The sequence below is a fragment of the Panthera pardus genome, unplaced genomic scaffold (assembly GCF_024362965.1).
Source record: "Panthera pardus isolate Hobbes unplaced genomic scaffold, ASM2436296v1 HiC_scaffold_13, whole genome shotgun sequence".
NCBI lineage: Eukaryota > Metazoa > Chordata > Mammalia > Carnivora > Felidae > Panthera > Panthera pardus.
The window spans coordinates 81,507,932-81,528,593 of NW_026526688.1; the positions used below are offsets into that span (position 1 = coordinate 81,507,932).

General features: G+C 37.8%; 1 protein-coding gene across 2 annotated transcripts in view; it reads right to left on the reverse strand.

Annotated features, from left to right (window-relative positions):
* The window catches only part of SMAD1 (SMAD family member 1), a 78,951-nt gene that overhangs the window by 4,199 nt on the left and 54,090 nt on the right, over window positions 1–20,662 (reverse strand). For both annotated transcript variants that reach the window (XM_019420614.2, XM_053901218.1), the window contains exons 3-6: window positions 12,681–12,938; window positions 10,042–10,158; window positions 6,666–6,887; window positions 1,001–1,257 (exon numbers count right to left, since the gene is read on the reverse strand). In XM_019420614.2, coding sequence (XP_019276159.1) covers window positions 1,001–1,257; window positions 6,666–6,887; window positions 10,042–10,158; window positions 12,681–12,938 — 854 coding nt within the window. The remainder of the gene's footprint in view (window positions 1–1,000; window positions 1,258–6,665; window positions 6,888–10,041; window positions 10,159–12,680; window positions 12,939–20,662) is intronic.

Consider the following 20,662-nt stretch of genomic DNA (forward strand, 5'->3'; position numbering starts at 1 on the left):
GAGAAAAAACTCAGAATCTGCTAATATGATTCAAGAAGTAAGAAAAAAATGATATTCAGGGAAAGGCATCTTTGATCTAAAGGATGATTAACAAAGTAAGGTTCCAAAATTACCCTCTGTAATACATACATTACAAAACAGGTTTCACAACAAGTTGGGTGAGCTTCTGAAGAGAGGACATAAAAGGTGATTGCCTCACCCAAATATATAATTAGTTTTGTTTCTCAAGGTAACAGAGGATGAAATTTTATCTTTGAGTATTTAGAGACAAGTCAGTTACTAGAATAAGTTACAACTCATGAAATCTAGTCAGATATTTGATATTTAATTTTGACATCTTAAAATTTTTTTATTTCTTGGAGGTGGAAGAGAAGGGAGAAAGAGATCAATTATTGTGAGCAATGTCTTTAACCTTCTCCATCCTCAACCCTAACAACAGTCTTAGAACGAAGGTATCTACTGATCTTTGGGCAAGGGTCTTATTAACTTCTGAATTATAGGAAAACCATGAGGTTTTACTGGAACCATTAAAAAACCCTGACCTATCACAAATAAACCCCAGCATGGTGAACTTTTATTTAAAAAAGATCACTCATTTATTGCTGAAACAAAAGCAACAAATGTTATCATCATAAAGGTACTAAAAACGCAGAATGAAAAGGAAGGGGGGTTTGTTTACTGAATTAATCTTTTAAGAAAATCGTGCATTTAAATTATATATGTTAAATATACAACAAAACATATTCTTATGGTATTACAGTAGCTAAAATAGTGCTTATTTGAAGAGGAAAAAGTTATTAAAGCCTGCTACACTGTTGAGATTTAAATACAAACACTCCTATATTCTAATTGTATCCTAATAACTGACATCCTCACTACAGTTTAAAAAATGCCTAGGTAATATGTTGGCTTCTATGGACATGTATCAAGAGGATATAGATTTATATACTGCGAGAAAGCACAGCAAACATGTTAAAGCCTAAGCAGAGGACTTACTTACTTTTACAAAGCTCATGCGGATAGTACACATTTTAGTGAGCTCATAGACTGTCTCGAAGCCATGGTTCACAGACTGTGCCAATAACTGAGCGAATTCTTGGTTATTAAAAATTTTCAAACTACACCCACTAGGGATCTTGCAAACAGTAGTGGGGTGAAATCCATGATGGTAGTTGCAGTTCCGACTTTGCACAAAGATGCTGCTGTCGCTGAGGCATTCGGCATACACTTCCCCTCCCACATAGTAAAGATGCACTCCTGTAGGAAGACAAGGGACGGATCATATTCATTATCATTTCTCACAGCTGAAAGGCATCTGTGTCTCTTCAATATATGAATTCGCATGGATTTAAACTTAGGTTTTTCTCTACATCTTGTACAGCTGATAAAATCTTAGTTAACCGTATTAGCTAATACAATGTCCTTTTGTTAACGTGTATGTCTAAGAGGTTTCTAAGAAATAATAGAACAACACAGTCTCGTAAAAATTAGTAGCGAGATACAGCAAGTTCATTTTGATAAGAGTCTAATGCCCTATTTGGCCATGGATTGAAAGCATATTCTCACTCTAAAAATACAGCACAATAAAGCCGGACTTATTGGATTCTACATATACTCATCATATGAGCTCTCTTTCTTGCATTTATTTTGTAGCTCAGCTCTTTGAAAATGTTAGGGTAGGAGAAGGGAGAATCAAAAGTAAAAGGGCTAGAAAACCACATGGAGGAAGTAGTGCTGAGAGCTAGAAGATGAAGGTCTGGGGGGTGGGGGGGGGGAAACTATAAAAATAATTCATACTGTGTGGAATCTGATCTCCCTGAACTACCATCTGCTCCAAACTTCTTCCTGTGACATCTTGGAGTGCCAGGAGTGTTGGAAATTGATCCTACCCAGCCTTTAAAAAAAGGAAACGTGGGGGGGGGGGGGGGGGACACGTTCTGACAAAGCCCTACACCATTAAGGGAGATTATTATAGGCCACGCAGCAAACAGAGTCCCATGCCATGTGGCTTTAAACAATCCACCTTGCAGGCAACTCCAGCATAGCTCAGCCAATGCTAAAACTACGGTCTCCAATCCAATCCAAAATATTATGCGTTGTGTTTACATGTACACACAATGTCTACGACTTCTGTGGCAATTAAATAGCTGCTGGAGCAGAAGTCCATTTTCCTGCTTGATGTAGAGAAAACAATTTGAGAGAGAGAGAGCGCACGCACGAGAAACTGTGTGTGCGTACACACACGTGTTTACTTTTTCTGATTATAAAAATGAGGAATTTTCATTTTCAAAAATTTAGAAAGTAAAACAAAATATAAAGAATAAGAAAATATCACCACTTGTTTAGTGATGTAGAGGCAAAAGTTAACAGTTTGATGTGCTGTATTTGGTTTTGACTACTACTAAACTTTCTCTGTAAACATTTAAAGTTATCTACACGATTATATGGATACAACAATTTAGCGATTCTCCCGTTACTGGACCATAGTGTTGACACTAATTTTCTTCTGTTGTAACAATGCCAGGATGAATGTCTCTGGATAATTTTTGATAATATCCTTAGGAGAGATTCCTGGAAGTTAAATCACTGGATCGAAAGCTCTTGATTCACTTTGCCAAACGACTTTCCAGAATGCTTATATCAATTTACACCCTACCGGCAGTATATGAGTGCCTTTATCATTTTGCCCATGCCAGTACTGAGTGAGTTTAAGACAAAAAAAAATAAATTAAAATAAATTTTCACTGAAAAACAATATTGTTTTCATTTACATGTGAGACTGGATATGCTCTCATATGTTTATTAGCCATCTGTGTTTCTCTTACGAACTTACTGTTCATATTTCTTACCTATGTATCCTACTGGGGTTCTAATATTTTTATTATTTTTTTATGAGCTGCAAGTAAGATATAAATAATTTATTTCCTATTTGTTTCCCTATCAGTCCTTTGTCTTTTAATTTTGTTCTTGGTGTTTGGTTTTTTTTTTTAACCTACAGAAGTTTGAAAGCTTTGAGTAGTCAAATTCTCTTGTGATCTTTTCTATTGCTTTTTATGCTTAGAAAACTTCTGTCTCCGATAAAATGTATTTTTCTTCTTGCTTTTTAACAGCTTGCCATTAAAAAAAAAACCCCTCAATTCACTAATCTATTTGCATATGTGAAATGAGGTCAGGGTTCCTCCCTACAGCCTCAACTAAAAACTAACTTTGTTACTGCAGGACCATTAGAAGACTACTGATTTGTTATGCTTCACTTAACATACATTAATTTTGAAATACAACATAGTCTGAGTTTAATTTATTCTACCATTTTGTCTATACCCTGACTTAATTGTAGTTTCATAATTAACCTAACATCAAGAATTTTTTCTTTACTCTTCCATTAAAAAAATTAGCTATTTTCACTTGTTTAACCTGCCAGGTAATATTCAGATCATATTTACCGACTTTCAAAAAATAACACATTGTGATTCTGGCATAGATTATTTTAAACCATAAATTGAATTAGGAAGAAAGGATATCCTTAAAATATTCTCACAATATTAAGCCTTCTCTTTAAGGAACACAGACTGCTTATTTACATATCTAAATTTTCTCTCTCAGTAAAATTTGGTTTTCTTTACCTAATTCTCATGTATTGCTCATTCATATTATTTCCAAAATTTTACGTTTTCTGTTGATATTAGAAGCATGATTTTCCTTTACATTATATTTTCTAACTGGTTATTGCCAGATTAAAGAAAACTGACATAAAATCTCTAAAACTAAATTCTTTAAAGGTTTCTAGATAAACAACCATAACTTCTGAATAAACACAACAACCACGAGTATTACTTATGTCAGTAATACCTACATCAGTGAAAGAAGAAAGGCACTCATCCATAGACTTATGGTATAAGTGGAAATTAATAAAAGCTTTCTGGAAAGTAATTGGCATAATATATCAAGACCCTTGACCTACTAACTTCAGTTCAAGAATCTCTCCCAAAAATATATCAATTAATCATATCATCTGCAATAATTACAATTTTGGCTTATTTCCATTATCAATAATTCTACATTTGAATACGCTAGTCAAGATATCTGGAACAATGTTAAGTATCAGCATTCCCAGAATCCGTATTTTCTTCCTAATTTTTAATAGAAATATTCTAGAGTACAATGGCTTTTTACTACTTTGGGGTAACGGTCAACTTTAGAACTTAATGAAAAATTTCTCCCTTGATCCCAAATATATGCAATATTGTGTTTATGTACAATTTTCAGGGTTTACAGATCATGGAAAGAGATCTATATGTTATGAACCTAGGTTCAAGCATTTCATCATTAAATGCGGAGTTTAGGATTTGGTTTTTTTCCCCCTTAATCATATTAAGGAACTATCAAGTCCTGTTTTAGGAGGTTTTTTTGTTTCTTTGTTTGTTTGTTTTTTCCAGGATCGAGTATTGAACTTTACCTCAAATGCCTTTTAAGCATTTACTAAATGACCTCTTAATTTGGTCCACTGTTCTAAATTTTATAGTAGGTCATTTAAAAAAAAAAGTTTACTCTGGAAATAATTTCAAATGTACAGAAACAGAACAGCCAAGAAAAACAAAAGAAGACCCATGTAACCACTATCCTGATTCATTTATTGTGACAATTTATTCTATATTTTTTATCATTCGCACCTCCTTCCCCTCTATTTTTTTCACACACTCTCATATGCATATATGTATATACATACATATGTGTATATGTATACATAAACATATACACACATATACATCCATATATATATTCTGACACAGATTTGTTTTAGATGGATAGATATTTGTATATGTGCATATGTGTGTATTTCCTAAGAATAGGCATACTCTCTTACACAGTGACAATATAGTTAGCAATGCCAGTATATGTAACATTGATATAATACTCTCATCCAATCTACCACTCATATTTTAACTTTGCCTGCTGATCCCAATAAGGTCCTCTGTGTTATTTTTCCTGTCTGGCACAGATCATGCCCAGGGTCAGCTTATTACCTAGCTGTCATATCACTTTAATCTCTTTTAATTTGGAACATTTCACACCTTTGTCTCTTGACATTGATATTTTAGAAGAATACAGTTCCTCTTCACCCTTTTTAATAGAATGTTCCTCATTTTGGATTTGTCTGAAATTTCCCCATGATTAGATTCAGATTTGCATTCTCAACTGGAATTCTGCACAGGTGATGTTACTTCTTTCTCAGGGCATCACATCTGGTGGTATATGGGATCCATCTGTCTCTCACTGGTGATGATAATTTTGATCTCCCAGTCAAGATGCTGTCCAATGTCTCCACTGTATAACTACTCATTTCTATTCTCCCTTGTTACTAATAGCCAGTCTGTGAGGAGACACTGTAAGACCATGCAAATATCCTGATTCTTGCAAAAAATTCTCTCTTTAGTATTCACTGAGGATTCTTGCCTGATGGCTGCAAAATGATGACTTTCAAACTCTAGCACTCACTGCACATTTGTGAACCAGCTTTCCCCATTCATTCCTTATCCTTATCTATGTATTATTGGCACGGGCTTATAAATTACTATGGTTTTTCAGTGGCTTAAAATCCATGACCATACTTCATTATTTTGTTACTCAAACTGTCCCAGAAGTGGCCAGGGGAAGCACCTCCAAGATGGCTCCTGTGACACGCCCCCATCACTTTCATTGGCATCTCTTCACTTTCTGATAGAACAAAATGTTCCAGGCTCAACTCTGTCTACCTGGTCCGGACTTGGGAGTCAGCCCTTTCCCTGAGGAGTCCTGACTCCTCTCAGTGGGAAATGGTGTTAGAGACGATGAGCTGAGAACCAGACGTGTTTATGGCTCCTGGGCATCTTTGCCTGCTGGCCCTTTCAGCAGACAGATCAGAAACTACATGCACGTATGAGCACATCTAAATATGCATACGCATACACACACACATCCACGTGTACACACATATGTACATGTATTATTAAGTCATGATTTCACCCTGATACCTCCACAGGGTGAAATTTTTTGCCCTCCTCCATACTTGTATGTTTCTTACTCCACAGTGAAAATCCAGGCTCCCGGAAACATCCACATTCAGTCATTTGCTTAATCTTATAACTAAAAGTTCCATAACTTTTATTCATACTGCCACTAAGCAATCAAAGCCTACTAAAATGAGCTCGGGATTTGTTTACAAGCACTCTACCCTACCTGGCCCAGACTGAAGAAACATAGCCAAATACTATATTCCTAAGTTATTCTGGACTGATTCTTTCTTTATTTTTCCCAGTGAGTTATGGTACTCATTTGAAACATATTAGGTTTACTTGTTTTAACTTGCATTTAGCTTTAGGTTGTAAGTCACTCTTTAACAGCTATTTTATTCTGCAGCAAAACACAAGATGGAAGAGTGCCCCCCCCCCCATCAATATTTCAGCTGGTTAATATCAATTCCTATGAGGTGGCAGGACACAAACACTGCTGACTGAAAAGTGAGTAGCGTCCTGATAATACAAACTGAAAAGCTATTTACAAACCGGAGCCAGTGTTTATTACCTGGTGTTTGCCCTGGTAGGCTGCTCCAGGAACAACTGCGTCAGTTCTAGGGGAACAGGGGCACAACAGACACATATGTGAAAGAGGTTCAAGTGAAAACTCACCTTTTCCAATATGCCGCCTGGTGTTTTCAATAGTGGAATTCCGGTTAACGTTGGAGAGCAGCCCAAGGCAGAAACGGTTCTTATTGTTGGAAGGATCGGTGAAACCATCCACCAACACACTTGTGGAGGAGGCATGGAACGCTTCGCCCACACGATTATTGAGCTCATAGTAGACAATAGAGCACCAGTGTTTTGGTTCCTCATAAGCGACCGCCTGAACATCTGTAAGAAAGAAAACCTTACAGTCAACCTCAGCAAGTGCCTGGGGCTCTCAAACACTGAAGCTGTGTTGTCAAACTGGCTCAGGACCCTGGAATGCAGGTACGGGAAGGCAACTGCTATTAGAATGTATACGGTTTCTCTAGGATATCTGAAACAGGTACTCCTCACCTCACAAAGTGTGACGTCCTCCTTCAACTGGAAAATAATTTTCTCCAATTACTATCAGATAACCAAAACGCCAGCTAAGCAAGCATACCAACAGCATTTGCTGCACACTCACAATATGCTACTTGCTCCGTAATATGCCAAAATGGAAATTACCCCCACCACAGATGCCGGCTCACCATCTAAAGAAACACAAGTGGCAAGTGAAAAACAAATGGAAAGAGAACAATCGAGGACAGGAAATGTGCCAAAGGTGCTGGCAGAAAAAGGGTGACTTTCAACAAAGCCTTAGTAGGCCTATGCTTTTTCAAAGCAATGAAAATCGGTTTCTAATTATTGATAAGAAGTTCCCTTACTTCACATTAAGCTGCCAATAACTATCACAGCCACAGCTTTGCTCCAGTCCTTAAACTCAGGAAGAAATCTTGCCAGCTGGCCATTTTTACAGAATGAATCATATCTCTCTCATCCAGATTTCATGCTAACTTCCTTATATTTGCTTTAAGTCATGCAGAGCAGGTGTGTTTTGTCTCTCCATTCCCAGAATGGGCCAACAATGGAAATTACCCAACTTTACTGACAGGATGCAGCTTGTTAAGTCAAATCTCTTAAGACTAACAAATCTCCAAACAGAACATGCTTCTAAACATTTGCAACTAAAAGGTTCTAAAGATAAGTTCCTTCTGTAGTAAAACCTCTTTTACCACTGCTTTAGAGATTCCAGGAATATAAACCACGTATGCCCACTGTGCCAATATGTAATGATCTGAGGTTTACGAGGTCCTGAGCATACAAATGTACAAAGAGAAAGAATATCCACATTAGAAGCATAAACTGGACTGTTTAGGAAAAAGTACTTCTGTGTTCGCTTAACAACAACCTCCACAAATATCATAATGCACTTTATTTTAGAATTCGGTAAGGAAAACAGAACAATCCTTAAAAAAATCCACACACACATTAGCTGCTCTATACACTGGATCAGGTGAGCCAAAAACAAGCATACACTATCTTCCCTGCTAAGCAACTATCCCATGTCAATTTACTGTATTTCAAAGAATGAAATTTTAGTGATTTACATAGTGCTAAATCTTAAAAGAAGACTGTAACATCATTATAGAAGGCTTTTATCAGCTATCAGGATTGTTCAAAATACTACTCCTTTAGGTCAGAAGATGACAACATTTTTCTGTAAAAGACCAGAAAGATTTTGTGGGGCATATGGTCTCTACTGTAACTATTCAACTGTGCCCTCGTAGTGCTAAAACTGCCACAGATAATGTGTAATGGACATAGCTGTGTTCCCATAAAAATTTATTTACAAAAAACAGGCAGCAGGCTGAATTGGCCTGTGGGCTGTAGTGTGCTGACTCCTGTTTTAGGAAAACCACCAAAGGTAAAAACAGTAACAGAAAGGCCAACATTCTTTCCTCATGAAGATATTAACTGTGAACTTATTTCTAATGGGGAAATTTTTAAAAGCTATTTAAAGGAAAAATTTTAAAGCAATTTAAAGGCCTGTTTCCTGAAATCAGACATTTTAGGCTTAACAACAATAGCTACAGGGTCCACACGCTCATAGCTGTAGAGCAGTCCTGTGTCCATTCTCTACTGCGATCCTTGTTCCCCAAATACCAATTCCAAAGATGTGTGCGACACAAGTCACTTTCCCCAACCAGAAGCTTTATCTGTTGGTTCATAATTATGTTTGGGAAGATGTTCTAGAGATTATCAGGAACCATCAGATACAGAGCCAATGAAGATGTAAAAATATTTTACAGATGAAAAAGGTGTACATTCAGGGACACCTGGGTGGCTCAATCAGTTGAGCGTCAGACCTTGGCTCAGGTCGTGATCTCATGGTTTGTGGGCTTGAGCCTCGCATCGGGCTCCACGCTGACAGCGCAGGGCCTGATTCAGATCCTCTGTCTCCTTCTCTCTCTCTACTCCTCCTCCCCTCCCCAGAATAAATAAACTTTAACAATAAACAAATAAAATAGGAAGGTGTACATTTCAATTTATTACACTGCACATCTAAAAAAGGTTCTTTCATCGTATTTTAAGAACTTAAAAGATGTAAGCAACTCTGACAAAGTCTGAGATATCTCCAATTTTAATAAAGTCAGAATGAAATGAGACCTACACCTAGTAACTAGATTGCCTTATAACTTCAATTTGCATAAAATTTACACAGTGAAGTTTCATGCCACGTGTTGAGTGCACCAGTGAAGCATCTTCCTCCACGAGAGGTTGTCTGGGAACAGTTTTCTTCCACCATTTGGTCATGACTTCCTACAGGTGCTCAGGGATTCTCCCGACACTCACTGCTCTCAGTTCTCTGCTCCGTTAGGCCTACCCCGCTAGCCACTGCAGACCTCGAAACACACCCATCCTCCACCAGAAAGGGAAAGGAATGACCCGACCTGCTTATAGGTTCTGCTTCTAAGTTCTTCCAGGTGAGAACAGGAAAAACACATGCCTCAACCCCTTTCTGTAACAAGGTTAGAAACAAGTAAATATAGCAAGAAAAAAATGTTAGTAGTTCTTTCCAGTTGCAGCTGTGTATGGATAAGGGCTAAGACTCTACCAACAAAGGAATCTTTGGGAAGCCTTGTTATATGAACTTCTAATTTTGGACATCACCAGTGACATCCCCACTTCAGTAAAGTTATGCTCACTGTTTCTCAATACCTACCTTTGTCCTTCACTTAAAAATATTCTTTTATTGCCAATTTAAAATTATTAAGTATTGTGCTCAAAACAGATGACCACACAATTATACACAGGCCTTCATTAGTCAAATCAGTGTGTTTGTTCTTCATATAAAAGACTTACTTGTAATCCAAAAAATTCTCTCTATCCAGCTTCTCTTATTGTGCTTTCTCCAATAGCTATCTTTTTACAGACTAATAAACATTTGTGAGAGAAAGTAACATTTGGACAGATAAACTTCAGACACTAAAAAGGGATAAACAGCAATTCATTTTACCTCCTCTGTTGATTTCTGAGGGCAGTGAAGGTGCCATCATATTTGTGTCCATTGGCTGGGAGCCATCCTGGGTCATGGGGTCCTCAGGAGGCAGGTAAGCAGGCGGGGGCGTATCAGCTACAAAGTTTAAGAGAAAGAAAAGATTTCTTTATCTTTAAATAACCACACACACTTAAAACATAAATTCTGTGAAATTCCTGAGAGTAAACTGCCATTTCAACCTCATCAGAAAATGGACGCTAGACACTGAACTCGGTGTATACTTCCTGAAAATGACTGGCATCTCGTGATTTTGTACAACCGTAGAGAGAATTCAGGGGGAGGAAAAGCACTATATGCCAGTTCCAGAAGTCGTCTGCCTTTCCAGGATCATGCTGTCTTGAAACAATCAGGAGAGCATTTAAACATGTTTTCATACAGTCCACTTTAAGAGGACCTCTGCATTTCATAGTTTCACTGGTGGATGGAAAACCTTTGAAAGCTACGTAGGATCTCTTAAGAAAAAGAGCTTCAGGGTTTCTTACTTTAAACCCACAGGCTTTTAGGAATTTACCAACTGAGTTTCATTATCGCCAATTAGTTTACGGATTTAAACTGTTAATTTCCCATGACTTCAAGCAATCTGTTAGGACTACCTTACCCCTACCTGCTTAAATAATCACTAGTTTTAAAACCCCTAGTAGCAGAATAACAGGAAATAAATCAATTTATCACAGCCATCTTCTATTTCAGAATTTACATGTTTCTTCTAGAAAGCTCAAAGTCAGCTGGCAATAAGAGGCAAACAACATGACTTGAAACAAAGAACACTAATATAGGTCTTTTGTGTTTTCTTAAATAAAATAAGGGGTAGGGGTTCCCCACAAATAATCCTTTGTGATCAAAAAACAAGTTCCTCACTGGCTATTGTGAGCCCATCTAGCACACCAGACAGGGCAGGGAACAAAGTTTTACCTTAGGGAACCATGAATAACTTGGAGAAGTAGCCCAGATCACTCAGGGCAACTGCTGAACACAAATAGCTAATACTGCTGCTCCTTCACAGCTTTTCAGAGATTTCCAAAGACTGACTCTCCAGCTGAATTGCAACCCAGTAACTTCCACCATCCAGCGGCTAACAAGCAAGGACTCACGACACAGACAGGACTATGGGGACCTTATCTGGATGCCTTTTTCACCCTTTCCTCCAGCTTATTTTAATTCAGCTTCTTCCCTGCAGCTGTAACACAGACTCCACTTTGCTTCCAGCCAGGAATGAAGACCTAGAGCATCCTCCGAGACCAAATCCGATAAATTTCCACAAACGAGCTGGTGAAAATGTCCTCAGCAGCCTGTGGCACCAGCAGCACTGAGAAAGTGCTACCAGCTACCTATGGGTGATGCTCTACTATGCCCACAAGTGCCTCCTCCCACCCTTGGCGGCTTTCTCTTTTCCACATCACTTTTGCTTGGCCTGCGTCTTAATCCCTGACAGCCGGGAACAAAGTGTAAACTCAAGCAATAATCTTCCCGTTTTTCACTCCGGGGGCCCACCCTGGGTTTGCTGCTGCTCCCAAGCTTCTGAAACCATCTCTTCACCACTAACCTGTTTATCAAACCCAACAGTTCCGGGTGAGGGTGGGGGCAATAGGAAATAACCAGACGATACTTAGTTTGATTTCTAAACTAATCTATATTTCCCCCTCCCCTGCCCTTCCCACACACCCACACTGCCCTGTTCGAAGCAGTTTTGGATTGCAAAACAAAACGATGCAAAATAAAAGGCTGAAAACAAAAAAAGTAACAAAAGACAGCACTATCAAATGTGGACGCTTTTCAATTTTTGAGGACATAAGCAGCCTGTTGTCAAATTCCCATTCACTTAAACCCATTTCAAGTTGCCTAATAAACTTGCTTGCCCACCCATTTTCCTTTCTTGAAATGTTAATCGATGTTAAGTACATCTTTGTTTACAGTATCCTCCTTGAGGTCTACTGGCAAGGAATTTGGCACTCATCATTTTTTGTGAGATGCTTGCTTCCTAACCTATAATTTGAAAAATATAATGTCCTAATTAATCATTTATTTTGATAAACATTACACCATCAGTTAAGTCTAAAAAAGGAGGATAATTGTTTTTGTCTTTGCTAAGTTAAACAAGCAGATGGTCTCCAGTACTTCTGTTGCATTTCCTTTGTTGCTAAAGTATATGTTTCTTGGGATTACATCACCACTTAAATGAATTTAATTAAGTGTGGGGGGGTGTGATCCCTCAGGAAATATCTTTTCTGAGGCTGCACTTATAACAGGAGTTTTTTTTTTCACGTACAACAAATGTGCGCAGCACATTACTTTTCTCTTCCTCTCTTTTATCAAGAGCGAAGACTGTAACAATTATGCCACTCCCAGAAGGATGCAGCTGTTTCAAAAACCCTTCAAAATCAGAAATAAAACTTATTCAAGCATCTGCGCCTGACAAACAGGACATTTGCTTCCTTGACTGCGAGGTCTCCCTTCGCCCAGGGCGGTACCCCCCGTCTGAGAGCCAAGTGCCAGGTACTAGAGCCTAAGAGCTCTCTGCGCACAGGTCCGCTCAGAGTTCCCCCGACTCCGCAGCAGCAGGGCCACTTGCGGGAACATCACTGAACTTTCCGACCTACCTGGCATCTGGAAAGGGCTTCCTGGGTCTGAGCTGGTGGGGGAGTGCGGGTAGGTGCCACTGCTGCTTCCAGGAGAGTTGGGGTAGCTGCTGCTGGGGGAGTGAGGGAACGGATGGCTATTGGGTTGCTGGAAAGAATCCGGAAAAGTTGCGTTGAGAGGCATGTGAGGCTCATTTTGTCCTAAGTTACGGAACTGAGCTAATAGGCTGTGCTGAGGATTATATTCACTGTGTCTTGGAACCAGCACTGGAGGAAGAACTAGAAAAGGGGGAAGAAAAGAGAGAGACAAAAATGAAAATGATGAAAATCTGTAATCACAGCACAATGAAGTAGAAAGATAATCTGTAAGTAACAACAAATTATCTGAACCCTGCCCCGCTGCCAACTCAAAAGCATCATGCAAATGAAGAGCCATTTTCCACTGAGGAATAAATGCAGTAACAAGTGGTCTCTTTAGAATCTGCCGTGACTTATGCCCCAGACCTGTAGCATTGACATACTGCCCAAGGAAAGTCTGCGAAACACCTTTTAAGTTAAAAATGTCCACAAGGTTTCCCCATTCTTAATGTTTTCATTCACTAAAAACCAAAGCACAATTATGAACATGTACCACCACTGACAATTCCACTTTTCCAGCCCTGGTTGATAAGATGTTCCATTTAAGAGTTAATACTTATTGAATGGTATGAATTATTCACCATAAATGTTTTAAATGGACACATTAACTCACTGTGAAACAAAAGGAGGCACAGTAAATAACGTTCAGAGGATAAATACAGTGAGCAGCATAAAATCCAAATGCCATTAAAGGTAGTTAATTAGACAAAATATGATGTTTTGTGGGACAGACTTTATGTTGTGTCCAAGTCGTCCTACTTCACAAAACTCTGTTCTCTGATGATCTTCATGCATTTAACCCACTTTTCAGTAATCCATATTTTGCCTGACAGGCAAAGGAGGAAACAGGTCATATAAACCACATTTTGCTGATTGGATACTCAAGGTTTAAAAGCCAAAAACATACACACCACTAGAGAATGAAAGAAAACAGCTCAAGTCATGCCTGAAAGCTCCATTAGGTACCTAAGGAGTTAATAATTAGCATGGTCTGCAACCTCCAGAAACCTCTAGAGGCAAAGCCACTATAAATTATGTTGCTAATCAAAGTGAAGGACTGGGTAGTAAACCCTAACAGGGTTAGATCCTCAACTTTCCACCACAGTCCCCAGACACCTCCTCTCCAGTAACACGGGCCCTTGGAACCCCTACTATGCTCACAGCCTTGCCTAGAAAAACCACCCATTTGGAAATCTGCTTGGAGGAGAGAGGAGGAGATTTAAAATCTTCTATTGTTGTTGGGAGTTAGAACTCAAAATATATTCTCCCAAAGAAACAATATTTAGTGGTATTAGGAATTAAGTAGATTTTTGAGGGCTTTCCAGGGACTCTATCTATAATGTATACCATTTTTGCAGGAAAATATGCCATGAACACTTGCATTATCACTTACTTATTCATAAGCTAAAAACTGTTTAAGTAAAAATAGGTTTCTGAAGGTCTTAAATGGTCTCTTATGTTATTATCTTAAATTGCTAATCTGTAGAAATAAGATCTACTAGTTTCTCTAAGCTGATCCCTTAGAAACAAGTCTTTTTAGTATAATAAACGTATTTCCTTTTCTGCACAGCAATGGAATCTGCCCAAATTAAGTCCCCAAAAGCATAATTCCTCCTTCTACCTTTCAATAGTCATCTGAAATGTAAATTATTTTGCTAAAGCAAAAATTCCCAGTTGTCATAAAGGCTCCTCCAATGTCAACAGAAATCTATATTGCAAAATAAACAAAGGCTCTGAAATAGCACAATACCTTTGAATTACCTATGCAATCATCCTTTTTCTTTTAGCTGCTGCGGCTTGAGTTACTACTTCCCAACTTGCCTTTCATGGTCATCTAGTGATAGCCTCATTTCTGACTGGTGCCTTAAAAGCGGGGCAAATACTGGCCTCTAAACCCTGCCCCCAAAATGCAGCACCAGACATAGCACCTTGAATCAATCCTCCGTCTCAACCCTTCGGAGGACCCACCTCCTGCCCTGTCCGCCCCCCCCCCCCCCCCCCCCCCCGACTCTCCTTAACGGAGGACCCACCCCCTGCCCTGCCCCTCCCACACGCTCCTTAACCGAGTCCCTGTTTCAGCACCTCTCATTGTCTTTAATTTTAGAACAGAATTTGTGGGGCGCCTGGGTGGCTCAGTCAGTTAAGCCTCCAACTTCGGCTCACATCATTGTCTCATGGTTCGTGGGTCTGAACCCCACATCAGGCTCTGTGCTGACAGCTCAGGGCCTGGAACCTGCTTTGGATTCTGTGTCTCCTTCTCTCTCTGCCCCTTCTCCGCTCCTGCTCTCTCTCTCTCTCAAAAATAATCATTAAAAAGAAAAATAACTTTTTCCTCACCTCTGATTATCAAGATAAGATGAATTCTGCCACTGCTGACATACGCACAAGTATCTTTTAATAAACTTAAAAAATTGTATTGAGTATCACACATCTATAATAAAATGCACAAGTCTTCATATAAATGATATAATATGTACTCTTGTGCCTGGTTTCTTTAGTTCAACACTATGTGTGTAGGATTCATCCAATGTTATGTATACCATATATATATAGTAAGATGTTTACTCAGTCCCCCCACCTAACCTCCTCAGAGGATAATCAATTTCTTTTGTTCCTCTGGTTTATCCTTGTATTTCTTCTTGAAAAAATTAAGCTGATAAATATGTGCTTTCTTACTGTCTTTATTACTAAAAAGGAAAGTAGCCCACTCTATAGACTCTCTTGCACTTTGTACAGCACCATAGTTTATTCAACCAATCTCTTATGTCTGAGTAGTTTACACTATTTTACCATCACATATAATACTGCAATGAATAACTCCATGTATATACACTGCAGTATTGTTAAAGGATTATCTTCGGGGTAAATTCCTAGAAGTAGAGATACTGGGTTTTGAAAATGCAGATACAACTTTGTTATTGTCAAGTACCCATCATGTAAGAGAGCGATTTTCCCCCCACAATCCCACAACCATTTTGTCAAACTTTTGATTTTTTGGACAACTGGATGGGTGAGAAATGATATTTTGGTGCAATTTTTTTTTTAATGTTTATTTGAGAGAGAGTGAGAATGTGAACATGCAAGCGAGCAGGGGAGGGGAAGAGACAGCAGGAGACACAGAATCTGAAGCATGCTCCAGGCTCCCAGCTGTGAGCACAGAGCCCTACCAGGGGCCTGAACTCACAGACTGCCAGATCATGACTTGAGCCAAAGTCAGACGCTTAACCAACTGAGCCATCCAGGCACCCTTCTGGTGCAATTTCAATTTATATTTCTCTTTTTACGGTGAAAGTCCATCATTTTTTCATGTACTTCAGGGGACATTTTAATATATTTTTCTGTAAATGGTCTTCTTGTACCTTTTGCCCATTTTTTGGTCTTTTCATTATATATAGGGACTCCTGGGTGGCTTAGTCGGTTGAACATCCGACTCTTGGTTTCTGCTCAGGTTATGATCTCACAGTTCCTGGGATTGAACCCTGTGTCGGGCTCTGTGCTGACAGCGGGGAGCCTGCTTGGGATTCTCTCTATCGGTCTCTCTCTGCCCCTCCAATGCTTGTAATGTCTCTCTCTCAAAATAAATATTTTTAAAAATATTTAAAATAACATTAAAAAAAAAAATATGTATTGGAGACATTAGCCTGTGTGACATTTTATATGTTACAAATATTTTATTGCAATGTGTCATTTGTCTTTTGACTTTCCTTATGTGAAGAAGCTTATTTTTTTATTTTTGGTAGTCAAATTTACCAATATTTTCCTTTATTGCGTATGCAGTTTGATCATAAAAAGGCTTCTCCTACACCCATAAGGAGGAATTCATCCATGCATTCTTCTAGTACATATAAAGTTTCCTATTTTATTTAGATCTCTGATCTGTTTGTAGCTCAGTTTTATTTATACTACAAGGAATAGATCTAATTTTATCTTTTTCCAAATGGTTGGCCAGTTGCCCCAACACCATTTATTAAAAAGCTCTTCTTTGTTCTAGTGATTGGATATACCACCTTTCTCATAAAGTTCCATATATGTTAGAGTCTATTTTTAGACATTCCATCCGATTCTATTCTAGTCTGTGCCCTGCTACCACTGTTTTAATTATAGAGGCTTTATGTTTTAATATCTGATAGGGCTAGTCCCCTCTCACAGTTGTTCTTTTTCAGTGTTCTGCTTGCATGCTTACTCCTCCATATGAACTTTAGTTATTATCTTATCTACCTCCAGAATAAAGAGATTTGGTACCTTTACTGAGGGTCACATTATATTTATAAATTAACTTAGTAAGAAAATCTTGATGATGTCAGATGTCCTATTTAAAACCCAGGAAAGTTTCTTCAAGGCTACTTTTGCATCTTTTCAGAGTGTTCCATAGTTCTTGTATTAGCTCAGACCGCCATAAAAAAATATCACAGACTGGGTGGCTTCAACAACAGACATTTATTTACTCAAAGGGTGGCTGGAAGTCTGAGCTCAAGGTGTTGGCGGGCTCATGTCTCCTGAAGCTTCTTACCTTGCAGATGGCTATTTTCTTGTGTTTTCTAACATCGCTTATTTCCCTGGTGTCTCTCTGTATGTCCTTATCCCTTCTTATAAGGACACCAGTCAGACTGGATTAGGGCCCTCCTCAATGGCCTCACTTAAAGGCCTATCTCCAAATTCAGTCATATTCTGAAGGACTTATGATTAGGGCTTTGACATACAAATTTGGGGTGGGGGTGGTGAACAATTCAATCTAAAACACTGCACTTGGTTTTATACATTTATTACATTTATAAGTATTTTATTTTTTCTGTTCCTATTTTAAATGAAAGTTTTCTCTTCCATTATATCTTCTAGCTGGTAACTGTTTTTATATATGAAGGTTATTGATATTGCCATGCTTTTATATACTGCTACCTGGCTGGATTCTTTTGTTGTCTGAGTTAGTTTTATCATTGATCCTTACAGAGTTCTCCAGGTAAATGATCATGTCACTGAACAGTTAAAACACAATTTTCCTTTCCAATTGTTTTCTCTTGTCTAGTTGCATTGGCTAATAGTGCTAATATAATGTTAAAAAGTACTAGAGACCGTGAACTTTCTTGACTTATTCTTGACCTTAGTGGAAATGCCTCTAGTGTTTGTTTCCCCATTAAGATGCTGACTTTAAAACTCTGATACATATATATATTAATTAAGTTAAGGAAGTATTCATCCATTCCTGTAGTTCAGTGTTGTTATTAGGAACAGGTGTTAAATTTTCATTAGAGATTTTATAGCATTTCTTAAGATAGTATTGATTTTTCTTCTTAGACCTAATTAATATGATTAATTATTATTCTTGCATTCCTGGCATAAAGCCTGCTTGGTCACGATGTATTATTTTCTTAACGAGGGGTGTTTATAGTAATATTTAGGAATTTGAGGCCAATATTCATAAGTGATTGTGATCTAAGTTTCTTGGTATGTTATTTTTATCAGGTTTCGATGTCAGTGTTGTACTTGTTTGATAACTGTTTCTGTGCTCAGAAGAGTTTATGTTGCTAACTAGTCTCTAAATGTTAGGTAGACTTCCCATTAAAATTATCTGGGCTTGGTGCTTTCTTGTGGAGCAGTTCCTTACTTTCTCTATTCACTCCATAGAAATAAATTTAAGCTTTCTATGCCTACTGAGGTTAATTCTGGTAAATTATACTCTCCCTCGAAAATATCCATTTTATGTGTTTTTCAAATTTACTTGCATAAAGTATGCAAAATAATCTTATAGTTAAGTTTCATATCCTCTGTATCAATAAGTATATCCCTCTTATTTCTTATTTTTTTATATTTGTGCTTTCTCCCCAGCTGACTTTTTTTTCTTTGTTCAATTACCTGATCCTTGGCCTTTTTTCCCCCCTCCAAACCAGGTAAGATTTGTTGATCTTTTTTTTTTTTTTTTTACTTCATTATTTTTTGCTTCATCTTTATTATCTCCTTCCTCATACTTCCTTTGATTTACTTTGTTGTTCTTTTCCTAGCCTTTTTGACTGGAAGTTTAAAATTAATCTGTTTTTATTCTTTCATTTTTACTGATATAAGTGTTCAAGACTATGAATTTTCCTCTGGTCACTGGTTTAAATATATCCCATAGATTCTGATATGTAGATTGTGATCGTTATTTTCCAAAAGTCATGTAAATTTTGTTTATATTTGCCCATCCACTTATGGGTAATTTTTTTTTTTTTTTTAAGTTTATTTATCCACCTTTTGAGAGAAAGAAAGACAGAAATCCCAGGCAAGCTCTGTGCGCTGTCAGCGCTCATGGGGCTCAAACTCATGAGTGAACTGTGAAATCATGACCTGAGCAAAAACCAAGAGTCGGATGTTCAACCTACTGAGCCACTGGGTGCTCCTCACCTATGAGTCACTTAATAGAATAGTTTTAAAGTTCCCAGGTAAAAGAGCTTATTTGCTTTCAATTTCTAGGTTTATGGTATTGTGATAAGACTGTTGATTACACTATTTCTAACTTATGTAACTTGATATTTTCTTTGCAACCTACAACAGAATACATTTTTGTGAATGTTCTTTGCACTAGAAAAGAAGATATATTTTCTATCAAGGTACACTGTTAAAAAGTATCTTTAAGAGCTAGGTTATTAATAATGTTGTTTAGGTCTCCTGTAAAAGGTCAGCAACCTTCCTCTACAAAGGATTAGAAAGTAAATATTTTAGGTTTTGTGGGCTATATGGCCTTTGTCACAGCTATTCGACTCCACTGTTGCAATAAGAAAGCCATAGATAATATGTAAAAACAAAACAAAACAAAACAAAACAAAACCAAAACTGGTTGTAGCTGAGTTAGAAAGCTTCACATTTTTGGTTTCTTCACAGAAACAGGGAGAAGAAGGGATTTGGCCTGTGGGCAGAGTCTGCATACCTCTTCTGATATCATTACTTATGTTTTTTCTTCATGACCAGTCTTATATTTAGACTGGTATGTTAAACTTCCTATTATTAGTGTGCTTCTATTTGTTTTTGCTGCCATATCCTATAGTTTCTGCTTTATACAGGAGGTTGCTATGTTGTTTGGTACATATATGTTCATTATGAAGTGTTCTTTGTGTCAATACTTTCTGGTCTGAATTCTACTTTTTCTGATATCAGACTCACAACTCCTACTTCTTGTTTCAATCTGCCTGATATACCCTTGCCAATCCTTTATTTTTAGACTTTTTAATCACTTTTCTTATCTTTTGAAGAGATGGGTCTCTTGAATACAGCACTGACTTCTGCTTTATGAACCAACTTGAAAATCTCTTTACTTGTTAAGCCCATTTATTGATATGACTGATATGCTTGGTCTCAACTCTTGTCATGTTATTGTATACAATAGTTATCGTCATATATTTACCATATTTCTCTATGTGATCTAATCCTTTTCTTCTAGATTTTTATTTTTTAAATGTTTGTTTATTTTTGAGAGAGATAGAGGGAGACACAGAATCTGAAGCAGGTTCCAGGCTCTGAGCTGCTGGCAGAGCCTGATGCAGTGCCTGAACCTGAGCCACCCAGGTACTCCTGGTCTTCTATATTTTTAAAGAAAGTTCTAAAGATGGCCTTGTATTTCTGTCGTAGGATTATTTTTGTATTTGTATTTCTGGTGTCTTCAACCTTTGTTCTTTCCTTACTTAACCATGTATTTTCTAGTTGGTCAGTTTTAAATGGTTATCTTTTGGTTCTCATCTATTATCTATACAATCAATGAGCTTATTCTACTTTCCCCTTTTTCTATTCTTCTATTCCATTTTTAAAAAATGCTTATTTATGTATTTTGAGAGCAAGTGAGGACGCAGGGAAGGGGCAGAGAGAGAGAATCCCAAGTAGTCTCCATGCTGTCAGCACAG